General features: G+C 44.7%; 1 protein-coding gene and 1 pseudogene across 6 annotated transcripts in view; both read right to left on the bottom strand.

Annotated features, from left to right (window-relative positions):
- Positions 1-1,403: 1,403 nt before the first annotated feature.
- LOC143782873 (UBX domain-containing protein 1 pseudogene) lies at positions 1,404-8,445 on the bottom strand (annotated as a pseudogene). The gene has a single exon (XR_013217061.1). The product of XR_013217061.1 is annotated as a UBX domain-containing protein 1 pseudogene (transcript).
- Positions 8,446-22,109: 13,664 nt separating this feature from the next.
- The window catches only part of NBN (nibrin), a 61,469-nt gene continuing 61,036 nt past the window's right edge, over positions 22,110-22,542 (bottom strand). For all 5 annotated transcript variants that reach the window (XM_077270800.1, XM_077270801.1, XM_077270802.1 and 2 more), the window contains exon 16: positions 22,110-22,209. In XM_077270800.1, coding sequence (XP_077126915.1) covers positions 22,176-22,209 — 34 coding nt within the window. In that variant the 3' untranslated portion in view covers positions 22,110-22,175. The remainder of the gene's footprint in view (positions 22,210-22,542) is intronic.

Below are 22,542 nucleotides of genomic sequence, written 5' to 3' on the forward strand. Positions count from 1 at the left end.
GGAACCATTGTAATTCCGGATATAGGTTTTATCTTATTGACCAAGGATATGTTATGAATATTGATGTACAGGTCCACGCTGCCAAATGGAGGGGTGTTGAAGTGCTCTTATCAAGAGGATCCAACTCCACTTTATGTAATGCTACTGAAGTCAAGTACTGGGGGATGATTTGGGTCCAGATCTCTGTATGGAATACATATTGGATAAGTCAGCTGGATCTGATGCAGAAGAGGTTCTCCTGACTCGCCCATTACTGATGTGGGGGGACAGAAGTATTGGACAGTAAGAATGTCAACGCTTGATCTTTATATACTTTCAGGGAAGATGAGGAGGCCAGCAGTGGCATTCTCCTCCTATTCCATTGAAAACACTTGAATGGTTGGCTGGACTGTGTGTTCATGTGTTGGGGGGGACGGGGAAGATTGCTTTCCATCAAATGAACAGCTATCTCGGGTAATTAAAGATTTATCACAACTAAAGCTGGTCACAATCATAAAATATTTTTTTACAAAGTAAGATCTAAAGAGGATAAGGGTGTACAGTACATACTCACTACATATCCCTGTGAAAATTCACAAGAATCCCTCTAAGTAAAACCCAATGTGATTGTACTCTGTAGGTTTTAAGAATGCATAGGAAATGGGGGGGGGGGGGGGGGGGGGGTGTTTGTATTAAAAATGTTTGGCATGAAAGTCTTCTGTCAGACTTGTGAATGCTCACTGCGCACTTCTTCGGTGCTAGGCCCACAGGTACTGTAATTTTCGGACTTTAAGACACACCCCAAATTTTCAGGCAGAAACTAGGGGGGAAAAAAACGTTATGTGTGAAATGGGGGTCAAAATTCAGCTCACTAGTGGTGGTGTAGCAGAGTCACGATGTATTCGGAGGTGCAACGCTAAGTAAGGGATGATGATGATGTGAGTTCTATCCAAAGCTGGTAGAAGGGGGTGTTCAGCGGTACGGGGGCTCTACTGACATTCTGTGAAAGCTTGGAGCACCTGCACTTCCATGGTTTCACTGTGGTGGACATGTATCAATCTCAGGTACCTCTGGCTGTCATTTTCCCTTAGTTCACTGCATTGAAGCCATGGAAGTGCATGGGGGCTCTGGGCTTTCACAAAACGTCTGCTGAGCTCCCCTCACCACTGAATACCCTGCTCCTACCAGCCTAGGCCTCGCAGCATTACACCACCGAACAGCTCTTTCCCACCCCCACCCTGTAAGCTTCATTTAGTATAAAAAAAACTCATTCCCCTTTTTCAAATTTGGGGATTGAGTGACTCATCGTCCGAAAAATACAGCCACATTCCGACTAAGACACGTCCAGCCTTGCTCAATTCTCTTGTTTGTTTTTTCAGGGTGTCACACAACTGCTTTATTACCCCGGAAATACTTAATCTAGCACATCACACTCTGGGGAGGTGATGGAGTCAGTCTGTGTGACCCTCCTTGTAACACAAGGTGATGATTTTCCTCAGTGTTGGTGTCCGTTTTCAGGTTTTCTCCACTTCCATTTTTTTTTTTGTTGATTTCAGACAGAAAAGATCTTTATGCAGTTTTATTTTTTAGCAACAATTAAGACTGCAGAAGGCACCAAACCAAGTTCCTGCAGTGGTTTCTCCATATCTTCCTCTGTGAAGACTCGCTGGGGGACAGAAGGTAGAATAGAAGGGCTTCTCTGGACTGCCCGGCCAGTTTAGCTCCACATATAAGCAGACGGCTGCCAGTTGTTCACGGGCACCAAACATTGAGACAGGGCTGTGCCATCAAGTAGGCGCGCCTGAATCCGGCACTCATCGTATTCCTTCTTGGTGAGAGGCTCCTGTACAGGGGACGATGGGGAGGGTGTGGTCGCTGCCTGAGGTGACTCTGCAGGGGGGATATCGGATCTGATGTGGACCCTCCGTACCGTCTCGTTTGCTCTGTCTCGTGCGATTTTCTCTTTGACGCGTTCTCTTGCCATCCTCTCCTCCTGTCTTCCGCTGCTTCCTGCATCTTCTGTCTGATTACGGATAACTCCTGTCCTTGCTTCCGCCGCTGTTTCTCCTGCTCGATTCTCTCCCGCTTTTCTCGCTCTTTTTGCTTTTGTGCTATCCGCTCCATCATCCTTCTCGTCTGCCGCTCCTTCTCCTCCTCGGTTAAAGATGCCCTTTTGTCCATTTCCGGTGAACCTGTGTCCATCTCTTGTGGCTTCTGCCCACTCGCATCCTCTTTGGTGTCCAGCACAATGGGCTCATCGATGTCAGGATCGTCTTCATGTTCCATCAGCCAGTCCATGGCTGATTCTATGCCTTGATTTCTAGTGGCAAACACGGCTTTTTCCGCTCTGCTCGGGGGGAATCCCATCTCTGTGAGGCTTAGAATCTGCCTGGGAATGAAGTCCAAATGAGTGACTGCAGACTTTCATGCCAAACTGGGAAAACCCATTCTCCTTTATGTGTATTAACTTTATGAATGGATGAGTGGCAATGTCAAGCTGCTTCTAGAGGGTTGACAGAATCCTAGTTGTGCCCTCAATTTTTGTGACAGTAATTCAGTAGTTACCTTCAAAAGGATTCCTAGAGCCCTGAAATGTATCCTCTGTAATTTAAGGGGACTTGTCAGCACAGAATGAGTGTTCAAAGTACAAGCGTTCGCTGCAACTTTTTTTTGCATGCCCAGACACTTGGGCACATAGCCTAAGTTCAGGCTTGTTCGCAGAATTTTCCTAAACAAAACCGGACTGCTTTCGTAGGAAATCCGCTCCCTTTTTTTTTTCCCCAGAGCATCCCAATACAATAATATAGCGGCAAATCCGCAGAGTTTCTGCAAAATTAATGAACATGCTGCATTTTTTTTTTCCGCAATGCGTTTTTTTTTTGAGGAAAAAAACGCAGCATGGGTACAAATTGCAGAATGCATTCTAATAATGGGATGCTGAATGTAAGCATTTTTGCAGCGGAAAACCGCCGCCAAAACGCTAAAAATCCGGAACGTGGGCACACAGCCTTAGGTGCACCTTCCCACCTACTTAGTTTCCATCTATCTCCGCTGTTTTCTGGCTCAATAAAGCCAGAGCTGTCAATCAAAGAAAATGGGGAAAGTGGAGAGGGGGAAAACAAGTAGGTGGGACGGTGAACTGAACTGATTGTGTGACCAGAGCGCCTGTTGTGGGCTGGAACAGTCATTCAGTGTTAGAGCCCTTTACAGAGTTTGGCCATTACGCCTCTGATATGTGCCAGATCCATACAGGAGAAAAATAAAATGGTAGCTTGTATTTGCTAAGCTGGGAAGTACCTCTCGGCCATGTAAGTGCCCTAGTATTGCCAATCCTGATGCATAAGTACGGTGGCCTATGGCCACGTATTAATAAGTCTGTGTTACCCACCATGATGCTTCTAGTATTGGATAAGAGCTGTATCAGACGAGTTACTGGACAAGTAATGGCAGTACATAACCGTGATGACCTGTTAGAAGGTGTTGCACGCTCACTACAGACCTTCATTTTTATTTTTTTTTCTCCCTTATTGAGATCAGACATTATCGCACCCAGCACGCACTTATTTTTGTAGAGAAAATGCCCATTTAGCAATGGGGAAATCGGGATGATGGCTGTTTGGCTAAACACTTAGTATGTGGGGTATTAGGAGAACACAATGGGGAGATTCTGCACCTAACCTCCTTCAGACTGTTATTAAAGGGGTTCGTATAACAGCCCTGGAAACAGCACTATTTTATATTGGTCATGTCTGGTATGGCAGATCAACCCCCAAAATTTCAAGTGTGGGTTATCTGCAATTTCAGGCACAGCCTGTGTCCAACGGTGGCACTGTTGAGGCAGGACACACCTGATTTCGGACTATCCACTTTAAATATGCTGGTGCCTGACGTCAGATTTGTATGTGACTTGTGTCTCTTAACAGATGGCCTTTCTGCAGTGGTGAAGTTGCATGTTGTACTTTGGGAATCATAGAAGTCGCATGTGTCGGCCTGACCTTCATGAATGTTGTTTCCTGCTGCAGTGTTCGGTAGTCTGCCCCTTACGAGTACAGACCCCTGTAACTGTGTGGCCTTGCAGTACGATGGTTTACACGCACTCTCCGGTGACCCAGCTGCATATTAGCACTTATACATTCCTTTCTGTTCGTATGTAATATTTTAGGATGTGTCCTGTTCTCACAGATGACCCTTAGGAGGCCCAAAATGTTTACCGTCTGCCATGGTCATTATGGTTTCTCTGTGAAACATCCGTACACTACACACAATGCTGTGTAAGGTGAAATCTATTCAGATGCTGTCTGTAACAATTTGCTGTGCAAAATATGGTTGTTGAAATGCAACTTTATATTATGCAATATAAAAATCATATGATGAAAAACCTGGCTCCTGTCTGCTTCCTCTAAGTGTCTGACCTCTGTATATAGCAGGGAGGTGACTGAAAGCTGCCCCCATTACGGGCACAGTCCATTACAGCATAGGAGATAAAACACATTTCTACAGTTGGGTTTCTTTAGTCTGTGTTCCACTGTCTAGTGCTGTCTGCAGAACGAGTTAACTTCTATACCATCACACATAATTCAGCTCTGCTTCTCCCTTCACCATGACCACACCGAGAGACAGGAAACCTACCAAAATAAAAAGGGCAATACCTCTCCACTTCCCCCAGGGTGATTTTCTGTTCCTGGAGAAGGTTACCTTGGGAGATTTCTCCTGATAGGGTGCCTACCCTGAGATCCTCGCGGCCGGAGTGCTGTCCAAGGTTGGAGACACTGATCTCCGGAGGACCACTACAACCAGGGCACATGGGGATGTTGGCTGGTCACTTCCAGATTTGGAAATCTGGGCCGAACATGCAAGTTAAAAAAAAAATAAATAATGGCACTGGGTTGCTGATGGTGCATACACAGCACAGCTGCTTCCAGGTGGTGGTGAAGACTGATGTGACATCAGGAAAGCGCTGGCATATGCATCCAGTGGCTACTTCAGGGGTCAGAAGATAAGCCACCGGAATATGTGGCAAAACCCAGGCAGCCATCAATTCTCTCACACCTGCTCACACAAAAGGACTGGAGGTGTTGGTCCCTTTGCAGGTGTGCTTGAAGTGGGTGGAGAATCTAAGCTTACCTTGTGAAAATGATCCAAAGCCTAGGATGGGGTGTTTTCTATATAAACACTGATTGGTGTTATTACTGGTTGTAGGATAGGCCCAAGAAAGCCCATGACCAAGACCAAAACAAGAAATGTGCCTTGTGAAAGGAGACATTGCCAAAATCCTACACTCAAAAACTTTGCGGTTCAAGTATAGAAAAATCGGTAAAGGAGGAATCCCCGTCCCTATTTCAGGAAATCAAAGATGAGGTTAAAAGTACGAAAAGGGAAATTTGACATACCTGAGGTCCTTCCACATCCTTAAGCTCACAACATATACCAAGACATTTCAGCAGCTGATGAGGGCCCCTGTGCAGCGGCTGCATGTCCGCCCCTGCCAATCAGTATGTCTTAGGAATGTGGGAGGAAACCCACACAAACATGGGGAGAACATAACATTACACCATACACTGGCAGACATTAGCTCAGAGGAAGGTAAAGGGGAATCTGGGGAATTGATTGACAAGGACAGTTCAGAACCATCATCATCTGATGGGGAATATGGCAAACCATGTTTTCTGGCGGAAGAAACTGCTAAAAATTGTCTATGGGAGTAAAGAGCGCAGATCTTAGCAAGATTCCATGTTTAGTAACATGGAGAAGTGCAAACTGAGTATTTCCTGTCCATAAATTTTTTTCTTTTTTTTCAAATAATAATATAATAATAATAATTTTTATTTATATAGCACCAACATATTCCGCAGCGCTTTACAACTTATAGAGGAGACTTGTACAGACAATAGACATTACAGCATAACAGAAATCACAGTTTAAAACAGATACCAGTAGGAATGAGGGCCCTGCTCGCAAGCTTACAAACTATGAGGAAAAGGGGGAGACACGAGAGGTGGATGGTAACAATTGCTTTAGTTATTCTTAGCAGCCATAGTGTAAGGCTCGGGTGTTCATGTAAAGCTGCAGGAACCAGTTAACTGCCTAAGTATGTAGCAGTACAGACACAGAGGCTATTAACTGCATAAAGTGTATGAGAACATGATGCGAGGAACCTGATTGTTTATTTATTTTTTTAATAGGCCACACAGGGATAGTTAGGTTAATGCGTTGAGGCTGTAGGCCAGTATGAACAAATGCGTTTTTAGGGCACGCTTAAAACTGTGGGGATTGGGGATTAATCGTATTAACCTAGGTAGTGCATTCCAAAGAATCGGCGCAGCACGTGTAAAGTCTTGGAGACGGGAGTGGGAGGTTCTGATTATTGAGGATGCTAACCTGAGGTCATCAGCGGAGCGGAGGGCACGGGTAGGGTGGTAGACTGAGACCAGAGAGGAGATGTAGGGTGGTGCTGAGCCATGGAGTGCTTTGTGGATGAGGGTAGTAGTTTTGTACTGGATTCTGGAGTGGATGGGTAGCCAGTGTAATGACTGGCACAAGGTAGAGGCATCGGTGTAACGGTTAGTGAGGAATATGATCCTGGCAGCAGCATTCAGGACAGATTAGAGCGGGGAGAGTTTGGTAAGAGGGAGGCCGATTCAAATCAAAAAAAAGAGTAGAAGAACCCGATTAAAAAGGTGGCACTGCCCAATAGTATTAAGTGGAAATACCCATTTAAGGACAAATTGATTAATGGTTGGAAAAAATCCCTGAAGATTGAGGGTTTCTAGAGATGTGGCCCTTCTCTTTGAGAATTTGGCATCTCTGAAAGATCCATTATATAGGAAGGCTGACTCATTTCTCAGGGGGACCTAGGAGGCGGCAGTGGGGTCATTTAAACCAAGTATAGCAGCCACATGAACTGCCAGATTCCTGGTTCAGTGGCTGCAAGAGCTGGCGTCCCAGCCATAGAGAACAACTTTTAGGAGCCTGTCCGAAAGCAGCTGACCACCTAGCAGATGCATCAATGGATAGTGTTAGGTTTGCTGTCCTGGTCTGTGGTCTCTCAAACTCAGCATGCAGAGCCCTCTGGCTTAAAAATTGGTCAGCCGATTTCCAGCAGAAAATGAAACTGCGCCATTCCAACAAGCCTACAACCTGCAGTAACCACCGATCAACCAAACCGCTGCATGACCAGCTCTATCCTCACCTACTGTACTCTCACCCATCCCTTGTAGATTGTGAGCCTTCGCGGGCAGGGTCCTCTCTCCTCCTGTACCAGTTATGACTTGTATTGTTTAAGAATATTGTACTTGTTTTTATTATGTATACCCCTCCTCCCATGTAAAGTGCCATGGAATAAATGGCGCTATAACAATAAATAAATAATAATAATAATTCCTTGCCAGGGCGACTATTTGTTTGGTACGGTTCTGGATGAGATATCAAGTGGATATTCCAGAGGCCTAAAACTCCATTTTTCTTTTCCTCCACTCTAGATGATATAAGCTCAGGTAGGAAAGAACCACCAAGCTGCATTAGAAATCGAGGTCATACAATTGATAAACGAATGGTGTTAGCCAGATTGAGAAAAAGGGGAACGTTTTTACTGTAATTTATTTGTAATAAAAAAAAATCAGATAGTTCCTACAGAACCATAATAAATCTAAAAGCCCTAAATTGTTACATAAAAAGAGAAAAGTTCTAAGTGGAAACCTTAAGATCAACAGTGTAGCTTCTGTACCCCTTTAGTTTATGGCAGTAACAGTCTTAACGAATGCGTATTATCACACCCCAATCCACCCAGACGACCAGAAATATCTCAGGGTGGCAGTAGAATTCCAAGGCGACCTCCTGCATCTACAATTTCAGTGCCTACTCTTCGGGGGTGTCCCTACCATCCAGAATCTTTACCAAGATAGTGGCGGAGTTGACATCCTATATAAGAGACACATACTAATAGTACCATACCTAGACGACTTTCTAATAGTTGGAGACTCCGAAAAGACCTGTGCAGTAGCTGTCAAACAAGTGTTCTCCATCCTAGCAAGAATAGGGTGGATAGTGAAAAGAAAAACAAGGCTCGAGCCTATTCTGATATTTTTGGGGCAACAGCTTGGACGCTATGCACCAGCGATACTTCCTTCCGATAGATAAAATTTAAAAAAAATCTTGAATGTTCAGAAAAGTCTGTCACAGTGAGAAGCCATGTCCTTGCTAGGATCCTTGACAGCCACAATTCCAGCTGTGCAGTGGGCTCAGTTCCAGACAAGAAGTCTACAGTGGAATATCCTGACAATACAGGCAGCAATAGATCAGCTGGATTACAAATTTCAACTATCTACGAGAATTCTAGACTCGCTAAAGTGGTAGACATATATGGAAACCCTCTTAAAAGGGGTCCCATGGAGAGCACAAAAACCAGCAGTGATTACCACGGTTGCAAGTCCAAGAGGTTGGGGCGCCCACATAGAGGGGCTTTATTTTCAGGGACTGTGGGATTCCAAAATAAAACGCGATTCTTCAAACTTAAAAGAACTAACCAAAATGAAAAAAACACTACAAGCAAGCTTGAGATGGGCTATAGGAAAGAACCTGGTGATTCTATCAGACAAAAACACAACAGTGGCCTATTTAAATCGCCAAGGAGGAACCAGGTCAGATCAGTTAATGTTAGAAGTAGAAAAAATACTTTGCATAGCAGAACAGAATTTTGTTTTTATCCCTTTCAAGCTAACATTTACAAGTATCAGAGAACATCATCGCTGATTTACCCAAGTCACCATTTTCTCAAAAAGGGAGAATGGGCTCTAAACTGGGGAATTTTCTAGGAAATTTGCTCGGCGAGGGGTCTTCCGGAGGTAGATTTATTTGCTACTAAAAAAAATTGCCAGGTAGAAAAGTTTTATTCTCTGATTGGGATAGATGCACTTCTACAGAATGGGATTTTCACCTAGCTTATGCCTTCCTTTCTTTTCCCCTAATCCCCATGGTATTAAAGAAAAGACGCGAGGACGAAGCCAGGGTATACTATATGCCCCTTTCTGACCAAAAAGGGCCTGGTTTACTTGGCTAAGGGTCATGTCAGTCTCAGACGTCACCACTGTGCTCTGCTTTACGGCCGGCCGGCGCTGACACATTCAGTGCAGGGAAGCCGCCGGCGGGGGACGTGACAGACATCAGAAGGTGAGTATGTAGTGTTTTTTTTTTACTTTTACAATGGTAACCAGGGTAAATATCGGGTTACTAAGCGTGGCCCTGCGCTTAGTAACCCGATATTTACCCTGGTTACAAGTGAACACATCGCTGGATCGGCGTCACACACACACCGATCCAGCGATGACAGCGGGTGATCAGAAACAAAATAAAGTTCTGGACTTCTAGCTCCGACCAGCGATATCACAGCGGGATCCAGATCGCTGCTGCGTGTCAAACACAACGAGATCGCTATCCAGGACGCTGCAACGTCACGGATCGTCGTCGTTCTCGCTGCAAAGTCGCTTAGTGTGAAGGTACCTTTAGGGGCATTATTTGATCACAAGATTGTTGATCACCCATGGATACCTAGGTTCATAAAAGCATGTTTTTCATCTAGACCAGTAGTCCGTCCTACTGTAGCCCCCTAGGATCTTAATTTAGTTTTAAATGCTCTCACAAAGCTCCTTTTGAACCTATTTCGTCCACTACTATGAGGGTGCTTACACTAAAGGCACTAACTGCTGGTGGCACCAACCTCAGCCAGGCAAGTGAGTGAGTTACAGGCGATATTGTTCCATCCTCTGTTATAAACCTCCTGCAAGATACAGTAATATTGAGGCCAGATCCAGCCTTCCTCCCAAAAGTAGGTTATAAATTTCACAAAAGTGAGGAAATCGTTCTTCCTTCATTTTGTGATAAACCAAATACCCAAGGGGAAATACTCAAGCTACTTACCGGTAGCGGTGTTTTTCAGGAGCCCATGACAGCACCAACGAGATAGGGGATACGCCCTTCAGGGACAGGAAACCTACAGACATAAAAGGGCAGTACCTCTCTCCCGCATCAGTTGGATTACAGAGCATGAGAGGACCTCCTTGGTTAGTAGCACATAAATAATCTATACATTCCACCATGCGAGTAAACTTAAAATTTTATATAAACAAGTGGTGATAAGCCATACCAGCATAAAGGGAGGGAATATAGGGGTGCTGTCATGGGCTCCTGAAAAACACTGCTACCGGTAAGTAGCTTGAGTATTTATTCAGTGGCCATGACAGCACCAACAAGAGAATTACAGAGAAAAGAGTCTTAGGGAGGGACTACTGCTTCCAGCACCCTTTTACCAAACGTGAGATCGGAGGGGCCACCCAGATCTAGTCTATAATGCTTAAAGAAAGTAGATAGAGATGACCATGTGGCCGCCTTAGATATGTCCTCAATCGAGACCTCCGACCTTTCCGCCCAGGATGTCGCCATGGCTCGAGTGGAATGAGCTCTTATACCTTCCGGAATTTCTAGGCCACCTGCTGAATAAGCAAAAGATATCCCTTCTCTAATCCATCTACCTAAGGTGTTTTTGGACACCCTAAACCCATTACTGACTCCCTGAAAGGATATGAATAAAGAACTATCTTTTTTCCAAGGGTCTATATATATGCAATATATCGGAGCAGACATCTTTTAACATCTAATGAATGAAGTTTAAGTTCTTTTTGATTTGTGGGATTAGGACAAAAAGTGGGGAGATTTATCTCCTGTAGTCTGTGGAACTTTGACGCTACCTTTGGAAGGTAAAGAGGATCAGTTCTTAATACTACCCTATCGCCTCTAAACTGAATGTATGGAGGCTGTCTAGTGAGGGCTTGTAGATCACTAACTCTCCTTGCTGATGTGAGAGCGACCAAAAAAGCTGTTTTAAAGGACAGGACTTTTATAGGAGCAGATTCAATAGGCTCAAAGGGGGCTTCAGTTAAAGCTGTAAGTACCAAGTTTAAGTCCCACGGGGCTGGTTTCTTAACAATGGGAGAGGGGGTCTGGGAGTTCTGGGAGAATCCAAGGCTGAGAAATGGACATTTTCTTCAGCCACGGAAACCACAGCCTCCTGGGCCAGAACGGCGCTATTAGGATTACCCGAGCTCTGTTCTCCCATATCTTCCTCAGAACAATCGGGATCAAGTTCAATGGGGGAAAGGCATAGGCTAGGTTGAAATGACAGGAAATTAGGAGGGCGTTCACCACGTACGGATTGTCTCTGGGGTTTAGGGAGCAAAATCGGTGACACTTTTTGTTCTCTTTGTTGGCGAAGAGGTCTATATCTGGGCACCCCCATAGAAGTCTGATCTGGTTGAAGACGGTCTGATTGAGAACCCAATCTCCTTGCCTGAGTTTTCTGCGACTTAGATAATCGGCCATGATGTTGTGTTTTCCCATTATATGAAGAGATGTGAGCGACAGTAGATGAGTTTCGGCTATCTGAAAGATACGACCCGCCACTTCCATTAAAGATCTGGATCTGGATCGGGTTCCCCCCCCCCCCCCCCCGATGATTAATATAAGCTACGGTTACCTGGTTGTCTGAAAATAGCCTGACGTGTCGGCCCTGTAAGGACACAAGGAAATAACTAAATCTCTTTAAGGTTGGAGGATAAGATTTGTTCGGAATGTGACCAAACTCCCTGGACCCACATATCACCCATATGTACTCCCCATTCCGTGGGGCTAGCATCTGTGGTCACCACTCGAGATATATGGTTTATCCAGGGAACACCTGTACGCAGTTTTGGTGTGTGTAACCACCAACGTAAGGATTGTATAGAAGCATCAGACAAGGAAAAAGTACTATCAAAGTGGCCTTCTAACTGACGAGTATTGCACAGTATATCCCACTGTAGGACTCTGGTGTGGTACTGGGCCCAAAGAACCGCCGGGATACAAGACGTGAGTGAGCCTAATAGTGACATTGCCCCTCTTAATGTGACTGATGGATTGTTAATGACCTTGAGAGTTTTTCTGTCGAATTTTGTCTACCTTTGAGTCTGGTAGGCGGCATTCTTGCAACCTGGAGTCTAAGATGAGACCAAGGAATTCTTGTACTCTTAAGGGCTGTAAACGTGATTTTTTAAAATTAATAATCCATCCCAACAACTGTAAGGCTGAAATTACTTTTGCTAGTTGGGCCGAGCAGTGTGATTCTGAGTGTCCTATGACCAACAGGTCATCCAGATATGGAACCACTAGAATATCCTGTTCATGAAGATGTGCCATGACCTCCACCATTATCTTTGTGAAAACACGAGGGGCAACTGCAACTCCAAAGGGGAGTGCCCTGTATTGGAAGTGTTTTACTGTCCTGCCCTGCTGGGTCCCCTGTCAGGGACAGGAAACCAACTGATGCGGGAGAGAGGTGCCGCCCTTTTATGTCTGTAGGTTTCCTGTGCCTGAAGGGCGGATCCCCTCTCTCCTTGGTGCTGTCATGGCGACTGAATAAAAAACGTTTCACTCCTTGGATGTGAGAAGATGTATCCTAAGATACCTTGAGGTAAGGAGTCAGTGGAGGAAGTCCTCGGCCATGTTTATTCTCTTCTAAATCTACAACACTTGCTAGATGGGTTAGGGTGACCATAACCGTAGCCTATTCTGCCTCTGACCACGATCCCCCTCGGGGTATTAGAGCGCACTCTACAGGGGCCATGGCTACCTCTTGGGCAGTAAGAGCTAATGCCTCAGTTATCCAAATCTGCAAGGCAGCAATCTGGTCTTCTCTTACCTCAATATTTAAACACTACAGGTTGGATCCACGACTCTCTGATCTTTCCTTTGGGAGAAAGGTTCTTTCAGCGGTGCTCCCTCTCTAGGGATTTCTTCTATTTTAATCTCTCTGTGCGGTGCTGTCATGGTGAGGAAAAGATGATTATTACCTACTGGTAATTTGATTTTCCAGAACAATGACAACACCGTGCTACTCCTCCTCTCCACTATTTTTCTGGCGATAAAAGACTTTCCTCTTTGTTATACAAAAAAAAAAGTTTGCATATAATAGTGTATGGTAAAGGTTAATAGTAATAGTCACTTTGCATGAATGTATATCCTAATAAGGCGGTTATCTCATACTCTGTAAACACGCCGGGGGAAGTGGAGACGTACCACCCCTCTTATTTTGGTAGGGTTCCTGTTCCTGGGGGCAGATACTCTCTCTTCTGTGTGCGGCATTGTCATGGTTCTCGAAAAACAAATTACTGGTAAACAATTATCTTTGTGGTTTGTAGTCATAAATCAGCAGGGAGGAGCTGATAAAAATTACTTTTTGTGGAAGATCTAGCTCACTTTTTTTTTTTTTAAAGAATCACTCCCATCAGCTTTTTATCCTCTTAATATATTGCAGTCATCATATTATACAGCATTGTGCACTTATAATTGCTCATTTTGCCTTTCTACCCAGTTAATTCTTTTTTTCCATTGGGTCTATAACATCACGTAATTAAAAACTGAGTAACTTCTAAGCTCTATGTAGTAACGGGAGGTCAATTTCCTCTGTGCAAGTAATGACTGCAAAAGTTCCCAGCAGCGTGAAGGGGAGCAGCTGGGTCAGGAGATGAAGAGGGGAATGATAAATGCAGGGACAAGAGACTTCCTGTTTCTACATAGATCTGAGAAGAATTATCTGGGTAGAAAGGCAAAATGAGCAATTGTAAGTACACAGTGCTATATAATACGATCATTGCAATATACTAAGAATAAAAACTTTGATGGGAATGCTTCTTTAATCAACATAGGTACACACAATGTTTTTTTTGGAGACGTAAAAATCAGATCAGTTTTTCTAGAAAAATCCAATTCAGAATTTTTTTTTTTATCCTCCACACTGGTGCACATACAATTAAAAGCGAAATGGTGCAAAAATGTATTCAAGCCCAATTAAAAAAATTGTATCCCAAAATATATGCATTCATTTAAGTAGGCAAAATTGATCACAAAATTAACCATGAAGCAGGTTGTCTGGTCTGATGATATAAATCTGCACGTTGTGAGGATTCTCTGGTGCTGGCGGTTACACGACTACAAGTATGTGATTTGCATACTTCAAGCCACATTCTGACTAGACATGCTGGGCTTCTCCATACAAGGGAACTGATAGAAGCAGAGCACGTCTAGTCGGCACATAACTATAGGTTTGCAAATCACATAGTTGTGGTCATGTGACTGCTTGTATTGGCAAAACCAGTGAATCCTGACAGTATGCAAAGCACACGCAGTGAGGACTCCGAAGTCTGCAGTCACCACCTATCTAACAATCTCTGAATAATTGGAAGGCCACTGGGACAGTATCAGAGTATTTTCCCATTTCCCCTCCCCCTCGCATGCCCATAGACTTGCATTGCCAATTTTGATGTGTCACCCAGATCATGTGACGACCCCATCCATTATTATAGGTACGAGTGCCATCAGTGACAAACAAATAACAGTTGTATGTTAAAAAGAGGTCTGAATGAGCCCTAATCAAAAGAGTGGACAACACCTCTCATCATTCTAATCTCCAGGCATGATGTTACATCGACGAAACCCCGACATGTTGATGAGGCTTGGCCAACTGCACAAGAAAACAGTTTCCTAAACCTCAAAACACAAGTAACACACGCACTGCTTATCGGAATCTACTGCGAAATAAGGGGATGTACAAGTAAAAATGCCTGGAAAGTCTTTGGGGAAGTTCCCACATCTGATGCAGTTTTCCATCCAGAAGATCTGTAGCATAATATACAGTACCAGCTAAGATGATGACATTTCAACAAATTGGATTAGGGATATTTTTCCGAGCATAAATTGACCTGTGGTGTAGATCGTTAAATCTGTCACTTGTCAATTCCCTGTACGGATTTTACCGTTTACAATGGAATAGGTTAAATCTGTACTAAAATCGCAACAAAATCTTCATGCAACACACGCAGATTTTGTTACAGATGAGCTGCAGTAAAATCCGCACCAAATATGCAACGTGTGAACTCATCTTTTCAGTTTAAAGTATTTCATATGCTAGAATAAGACATTGGCAAATGCATGGGAACAAGTGTGACATCAGAGGTACTCCAGAGGCAATGTCCTATGGATCCCTAAAGCACTCAACTATCTCAGCGAGTCCATAGAAGACTACTCAATTGGGGAAACAGTCCACGGCCAACTTATCAGTGGATGTCTCTGTGATCATACGTTTAGCACTTACCCTATGTATAGGTTGTTTCCAAATCCAGAGACCAGGTCAGTAGTCCACGGCAGCCACACCACAACCGTGAACTTCCTACTATCTGCATCCCATGGGCCTCTTCTGATTAGTTTACCCTGTGATGTCAAGATGCTTACCAACCAGAAGAGCCGCCCAAGATGCCCGAAGATAGAAGGATCGCAGTGCTCTAGTCTGGCTGCTGGGGGACTAGTGATGTGGCCGCTGGACCAGGTTCCTGCAAACTGTTTTGCTTAAAGTGGTTGTGCTAAGACAAAGTACATTTTAATCAATAGATCTTGGAATAATAAAAAGTTCCACAATTGGATGTGTTATAAAAACCGGTTTTTACGTACCGGTAATAGGATTTTACAGAGTCCACGACAGCACCCACAACGAGAGAGGGGATCCGCCCACCTTCCGGACAGGAACCTACAGGTTAAAAAAGGGCGGCCCCCCCTCGCCCTCCAGTTTGTGTTCCAGAGTACAAGGGATACCGCCAATGAATCAGTACATGACAATATTATCTTAAACACTACTAAATACCACCACCTCTATAGAGTGATCTCTAAAGCACACCCTCAACAGAGTGCAGGAATAAGTAACTAATTACAGGGGGGGAATGTATGGGTGCTGTCGTGGACTCTGTAAAATCCTATTACCGGTACGTAAAAACCGGTTTTCCTATCGCCACGACAGCACCCACAACGAGAGACTTTCAAAGACTATTAACTGGGAGGGACCACAGCACTAAGCACTGAGCGGCCAAACTGTAAGGTGGAATTAGCAGATAGATCAAGGCGATAGTGCTTATAAAAGGTGGAAGGTGATGACCAAGTTGCCGCCTTACATATCATTTCAATGGGGACATCTGCCTTCTCCGCCCAGGATGATGCCATGGCCCGAGTGGAGTGCGCCCTGATGCCTTCAGGTGGTGTTACTCCCTTGGCAGAGTAGGCAAGACATATTGCTTCTCTAATCCATCTGGCGATAGAGCTTTTCGTGACACCAGAACCTTTTTTCCGATTCTGGAAAGAAATAAACAGAGCCCTACTCTGCCTCCAGCTTTGTGTCCTATCCAGGTATTCTAATATTACCCTCTTAACATCTAGTGTGTGATATTTTTTCTCCTCATCTGAACCCGGATTTTCATAGAAAGATGGTAAATAAATTTCCTGACTCCTATGGAATTTAGTTGCCACTTTTGGCAAGTACGCAGGATCAGGTTTTAAGACAATTTTATCTTGGAGAATTATCAAGTAGGGAGGATCTACTGACAAGGCATGAATATCACTGACCCTTCTGGCAGATGTTAACGCTAAGAGCAGGGCTGTTTTTAAAGTTAGATTTTTAATCGAAATAGATTCTAAGGGCTCAAAGGGGGGTTCAGTCAATGCCTCAAGCACCAAGTTGAGGTCCCAAGGAGGTACCCTGGCAATATGGATTGGGTTAGAACGCTGACATGCTTTAATAAATCTAGCCACCCATCTATTACCAGCTATGTCACTGTTGTACAGAGCTCCTAGGGCTGATACATGAACTCTTAGAGTGTTGACCGCTAGACCCAACTCCCAGCCCTTTTGAAGGAATTCTAAAATGGCTGAGATCGGAGCATTATTCCCCAATGGTTTTTGGTAGAACATAAGGAATCTTTTCCAAATCTTTGAATAGATTTTTGTTGTAACCTCCTTCCTGCTTTTTAACAAGGTATTTACTAAAGCTTCGGAGAACCCCCTCTCCCTCAGAAGCTCCCTCTCAAGTTCCACGCTGTTAAGTGAAGAGTCTCCAAATCTGGATGACGGAATGGACCTTGAGAGAGGAGATCTGGAACCACTGGTAATACCCAGGGATCGGTGACAGACATTGTTTTGAGGAGAGAGAACCAAGGCCTCCTGGGCCAGAAGGGGGCGATTAAGATTACTCTGGCTCCTTCCTCCCGGATCTTCCTGAGAACTATCGGAATTAGACACATAGGAGGGAATGCATACGCTAGTCGGAAGTTCCAACGGACACGAAGGGAGTCTACTATGAGAGGATGGTCTGCCCTGTGTAAGGATGCGAACCTCCTGGTTTTCTTGTTCTCCCTCGTAGCAAACAGATCTATTGTCGGTAATCCCCATAGATTGACTATCTGATTGAATATGTGGTGGTTTAGGGACCACTCTCCCTGACGAAGGGAATGGCGACTGAGGTAGTCTGCTTCTATATTGAGTTTCCCTTCTATGTGAACCGCTGTCAAAGATTTTAAGTGATCTTCGGCCAGAGACAATATCTGTGCTGCAGTGGTCATTAGGGAACGTGACCTTGTCCCTCCCTGATGATTGATGTAGGATACTACAGTCATATTGTCTGACTGTATTTGAACATGTGAACTCTCCAGGGAAGGTAGCAGGGAAAGAAGAGCCTGGTTGACTGCTGACAGCTCTCTTAGGTTTGAGGAGTTCTGGGACTCTAGACTTGACCAACGCCCTTGGGTTAGAATGTCTCCCATATGGGCTCCCCAACCGAACGGACTGGCATCTGTCGTGACTACGTTGTCCGGGGTGATGGTCCAGAGGACTCCTTTCGACAAGTTTACTGGATTGAGCCACCATCTGAGATCGTGAAGAGTGGCAGGCGTTATACTGAACTTCTTGCTTAGAGCTCCGTGAAGATCTTTCTCTGCCTGAAGCACCTCGTACTGAAGCATTCGGGTGTGAGATTGAGCCCATCTCACCGCCGATATGCATGCCGTCAAAGAACCTAGAAGAGACATTGCGTCTCTTAAACTTAAGCTTGGAGCTTTCCTTACGGCCTTGATCTTTTGAATGATCCTTTGTTTCTTTTCTTCTGGTAGGAAGGATGCCTGCTTTTCTGAGTCTAAAAGAACTCCCAAGAATGATTGATGTCTTGTTGGTTCTAGTCTTGACTTTTTCCAGTTGATTATCCACCCGAGACCCTGTAGGGATGATATTATGGCATTTACCCTAGATGTACACTGAGCGATCGAATTTCCAATTATTAAAAAATCGTCTAGATAGGGCACCACCAGGGTTTCTCTTTCCCTGATATGGGCCATTGCTTCTGACACAATCTTTGTAAAAATTCTAGGAGCCATGGATAGGCCAAAGGGCATTGCTAAGAACTGGAAATGCTTAATCTGATGGTTTACCCATACAGCCATCCTGAGGAATTGCCGATGATCCCGGTGAACTGGAAGATGGTAATACGCATCTTTTAGATCCAACACTGACATGTAGCACCTAGGAAACAAAAGCTTAGTTGTTGATCTGATGGATTCCATTTTAAAGGCGCGGTACTGAAGATATTCATTCAATCTGCGTAAATTTATAATGGTCCTAAAGGACCCATCAGGCTTAGAGATTAAGAACAGCGGAGAATAAAAGCCAGTCTTCTCCTGATCTCTTGGTACTTCTTCAATGACTCGCTTTGTCAGTAATTGTTGAATCTCTAACTCTAAGGCCTGTTGTTGGGCCAGAGTGTCTAGTGATGTTACAATAAAACGATCTGGGGGAGTCTTCAAAAATTCTAATCTCAAGCCTGCCCCGACTACCCCCATTATCCAGGCACTAGATGTTATCTTCTGCCACTCTGCTGAGAAGAACTTTAATCTTCCACCTACTGGCAGACCTGCTCTATCTGCGTCTCCGTCTTGAGAAAGATGAAGGGTTTTTATAGTATCGACCTTTCTTTTTCTGATCCGACGACTCCCAGTCACGATTATATCCCTGCTGGTCTGACTGGAACTTCCTGAAGGGCATGCGTCTCCGGAAGGCGTTCCTAAAAGTGGGATTAAATGCTTTAGGAAATCCCTTCTTTCTATCTTCCGCCTTTGCAAGTATGTCATCCAGCACCGAGCCGAACAGGTACTCACCCCTACACGGAATAGAGCACAACTTGGCTTTAGCCTGGGCATCTCCCTTCCAAGACTTTAGCCAAGCGCCCTTCGGGCTGCGTTTGAGAGCCCCGCCGATCTCGCAGCTAATTTCAGGGAGTCGATTGAGGCATCTGCAAGGTAAGCCGCTCCTTCTCTGACCTGAGACAGGGAGTTCAACAACTTATCCCTAGGTGTTTTTGATTTAAGTTGTTCTTCTAGCTGCGTCACCCAGACCATGATTGACCTTGCCGTACAGGTGCCTGCGATTGCAGGTTTAAAGGCTCCTGATGATGCTTCCCACACTTTTTTAAGAAGCATGTCAGCCTTTCTATCTGAGGGATCCTTAAGGAGTCCCACATCTTCTAATGGTAGTGAGGCAGTTTTTGAAGTAGAGGCTACTGCCGCATCCACTTTCGGGATTTTTACCCACTGAGACAGGGTGTCATCTTCAAAGGGATACCTCCTTTTTGCAGCCGAAGGTAAGAACCCCTTATCCAGTTTGTCCCATTCCCGTCTGACTAAATCTTTAATGGTCTCAACCACGGGGAAGGCTTTACGATTCCTCTGGTTTAGTCCTGCAAACATGATCTCCTGGGTGGTTTTTGGCTCTTTGCTCTCTGCCACCCCCATCGTTGTACGGACTGCTTTAATTAAAGCGTCCATATTTTCTGTGGAGAAACAAGGTCTTCCTTCCTCGTCCGAGGAGGCCGATGATGAGGTGTCCGAGCACTCGCCCTCTTGTAATGAAGGGCTGGAATCAGATATCACCTCCATGCTAATTTTTTCATGCCGCTTGGTTTTAAGGGATGATTTTATTTCCTCCCTAATTACTTCCCTTAAATCTGATACACGGAGGGGAGCTTCTTCCTCTAACGTGCGGCATATACACAACTGACATAGCTTTTTTAGATAGGTGTCAGGTAGTGGCTCCGTGCATAGCGCACATTGCTTATGTTTGGATTTTGAGGTCTTTTTTCCCTATAAGAAAACATAATACAGGGGACAATCTGTATCAGTCAATGGTTCAATATAAAAACTCACCACTGCTGATGAAACAATAAAGTACCGGTTTTTGAGGGGGTGAGATGCGACGTGACGTGCCAGGGTCCTGCTGCCCGCCACATCTCCTGCGTGAGATCTGCTGCTGCTCCTTTGCTCACCTAACGGTCGGTGTTCGGCGTCTCCTGTAGAAGACATGCTGCCGCACACTACTCACCAAGCGCTGCCTTCTTTTCAAAAGGTCCCGCGCTCTTCCTCCCGGCCTCCTCCGGAAGTCGTTCATCTACTTCCGGGTCACAAGCGCCGACATCTTTCCAGCGTCCTGCGCGCGTGGTCGACCCGGGGCGGCGTGCCTTCCCCCGGGAACGCCACTACGACCGCTCTCTCCACCGAGCCGGTCCCTGCCAGACGAGGGGGGAGGCTGAACACAGAACCTCCCCCGACGCTGCTTCCAGGCCCCCGACTCTGCCTTTCTCACCCGGACACCGCACAGAGGCTTGGCGGACCTGGGTAAGCTGACCTGTAGGCTCCCGCCGTCCGGACAGGAACCCAAACTGGAGGGCGAGGGGGGGCCGCCCTTTTTTAACCTGTAGGTTCCTGTCCGGAAGGTGGGCGGATCCCCTCTCTCGTTGTGGGTGCTGTCGTGGCGATAGGAAAAATGTTCCTATGCTGAGATAATCTTATAAATGTGCCCCTGCTATATACTGTTATTTGCTGTGTCTGACCATGCAGAGTTGTTCCAGTTCATGGTCGGCACAGCCCAATGCTCCTGGCCAGGGAGGAGGGAGCATAAGGTACTTCTGATAAGCGAGTATACAGACAAAACATCATGGTCTCTTAGTTGCTGCTTTATTACACATTTCCCTTCCTGTTTTATCACAGGAGTGAATGTTTCCAGTTCTCGAAGTTTTCCATAAATCAAGCCAGCGACATTGGCTCTCCAGAGGCCGCTGAGCTTATATGTCATGGACATGATTTACGATAAGCTCACGACTGATGAGTAGGCAGAAACACTGTGATAAAACAGACATGGAAAGAAAGATGTTACAGCAGAAAGTAGCAGCTGTGATTCACTGCTATTTTGTCTGTGTTCTCAGTCATCACAAGTGACTTTTACTTTCTCCTCGGGCCAGAAGCTATGGTATGTACCGACTATGAACTGGAGCAGCTCTGCATTGTCAGACACAGCCACTACACAGTACATAGCAGGGAAACATAAGATTATCCTAGCACAGAAACATTTTTTAATACACCCAATTGTGGATGTCATTGTTATCCTAAGTCCTAAGATGTATTAACCTAATATACTTTGTGAGAAAACCTCTTTAACCTGAGCTGTGTGTAAATGGTATAAGTACAACACTAGAGTTAAGTTTCAATAACCGCAAGATCTACAGTATATGCCACTGATCGGTTTTTACAATGTAAACGGGTGAAATCCCAAATTGCCATCTGACTGGAATATGCATAGTGTGTCACAAGCTGACAAATGACCACTGTCTGATCCGACCATTTTACATGTGAATACACAACTGATGAAGTCTGGACAGAAGGTAGGATTCAACAAGGATGTGCCAGAATTTGAGAAGTTTTCTTTAAGGGCAGCAAATTTTTACTTATGTCATATAAAAGCTACACGCCAAGTCTTCTTTGACTCCGCGTGGGAGGAGACTGTCTTCGTTCATCAATCCCCAAAGTTCAGGTTCTGCTAAAGCTGGTAAAAACCAGAAGGAAATGGACCTGGATTTCAGTTCCAGACCTTTATATATTCCAGGAGCCAACATTGTGTTCGCTATATCAAGTTCTATTTCTTTCGATCATTTATAGGGTTATATTAATGTTTTACTATAGAAAATAGTTAAAAACAAGATGTTTAGCGCCATCTATGATCCTACTAGTTTCACCCATTCTGGTTAATTCAGGGGGGGACCAACCACATTATGTAATGCAACTGGGGACCACATGGACTCGTGTGCACTACACGCGTAAGGAAGCCTTATAGACGGATATTGGCTTGTCGCATTGAGCCATCATTTATGTATTCTGTGCATGTAATGACACAATGATCTCTTCACCAGGATAGATGTTGGACATCAGTTTTATTTGTTTTACACAGGACGTCGTCTTCTTCTTCCTCTACAGTTTCCTTTAACGTCTTTTTTTAACCGTCCTAGGATTATACCTGTAGAATATAAACAAAAAAAAACAAACATTTACAATGTAATACAGAATAATAACCTACTGCTAATATAAGAACGTCAATAAAACACTTGGGCCTCCTCTCTCAGGGGAGTACAACATGCTGTTCTCACCAATGAAGGGGTTCGGGAGACCATTTTTTGGGAACTAGAGACTGAAGTCCTTGTGTCAGTCTTACCAAACTTCAGCGTAGGGGAAGTTGTGACACTGACGTCCTTAGTATGGCCCCTGCAATCAGTTGCTTCAGAGTGGTAAATTGCTAAATAAATCATAAAGGTTTTTTTTTCTAGTTCAGTTTTATAAAATCAACGATCTT

The sequence above is a fragment of the Ranitomeya variabilis genome, chromosome 6 (genome assembly GCF_051348905.1).
Source record: "Ranitomeya variabilis isolate aRanVar5 chromosome 6, aRanVar5.hap1, whole genome shotgun sequence".
NCBI classification, from domain to species: domain Eukaryota; kingdom Metazoa; phylum Chordata; class Amphibia; order Anura; family Dendrobatidae; genus Ranitomeya; species Ranitomeya variabilis.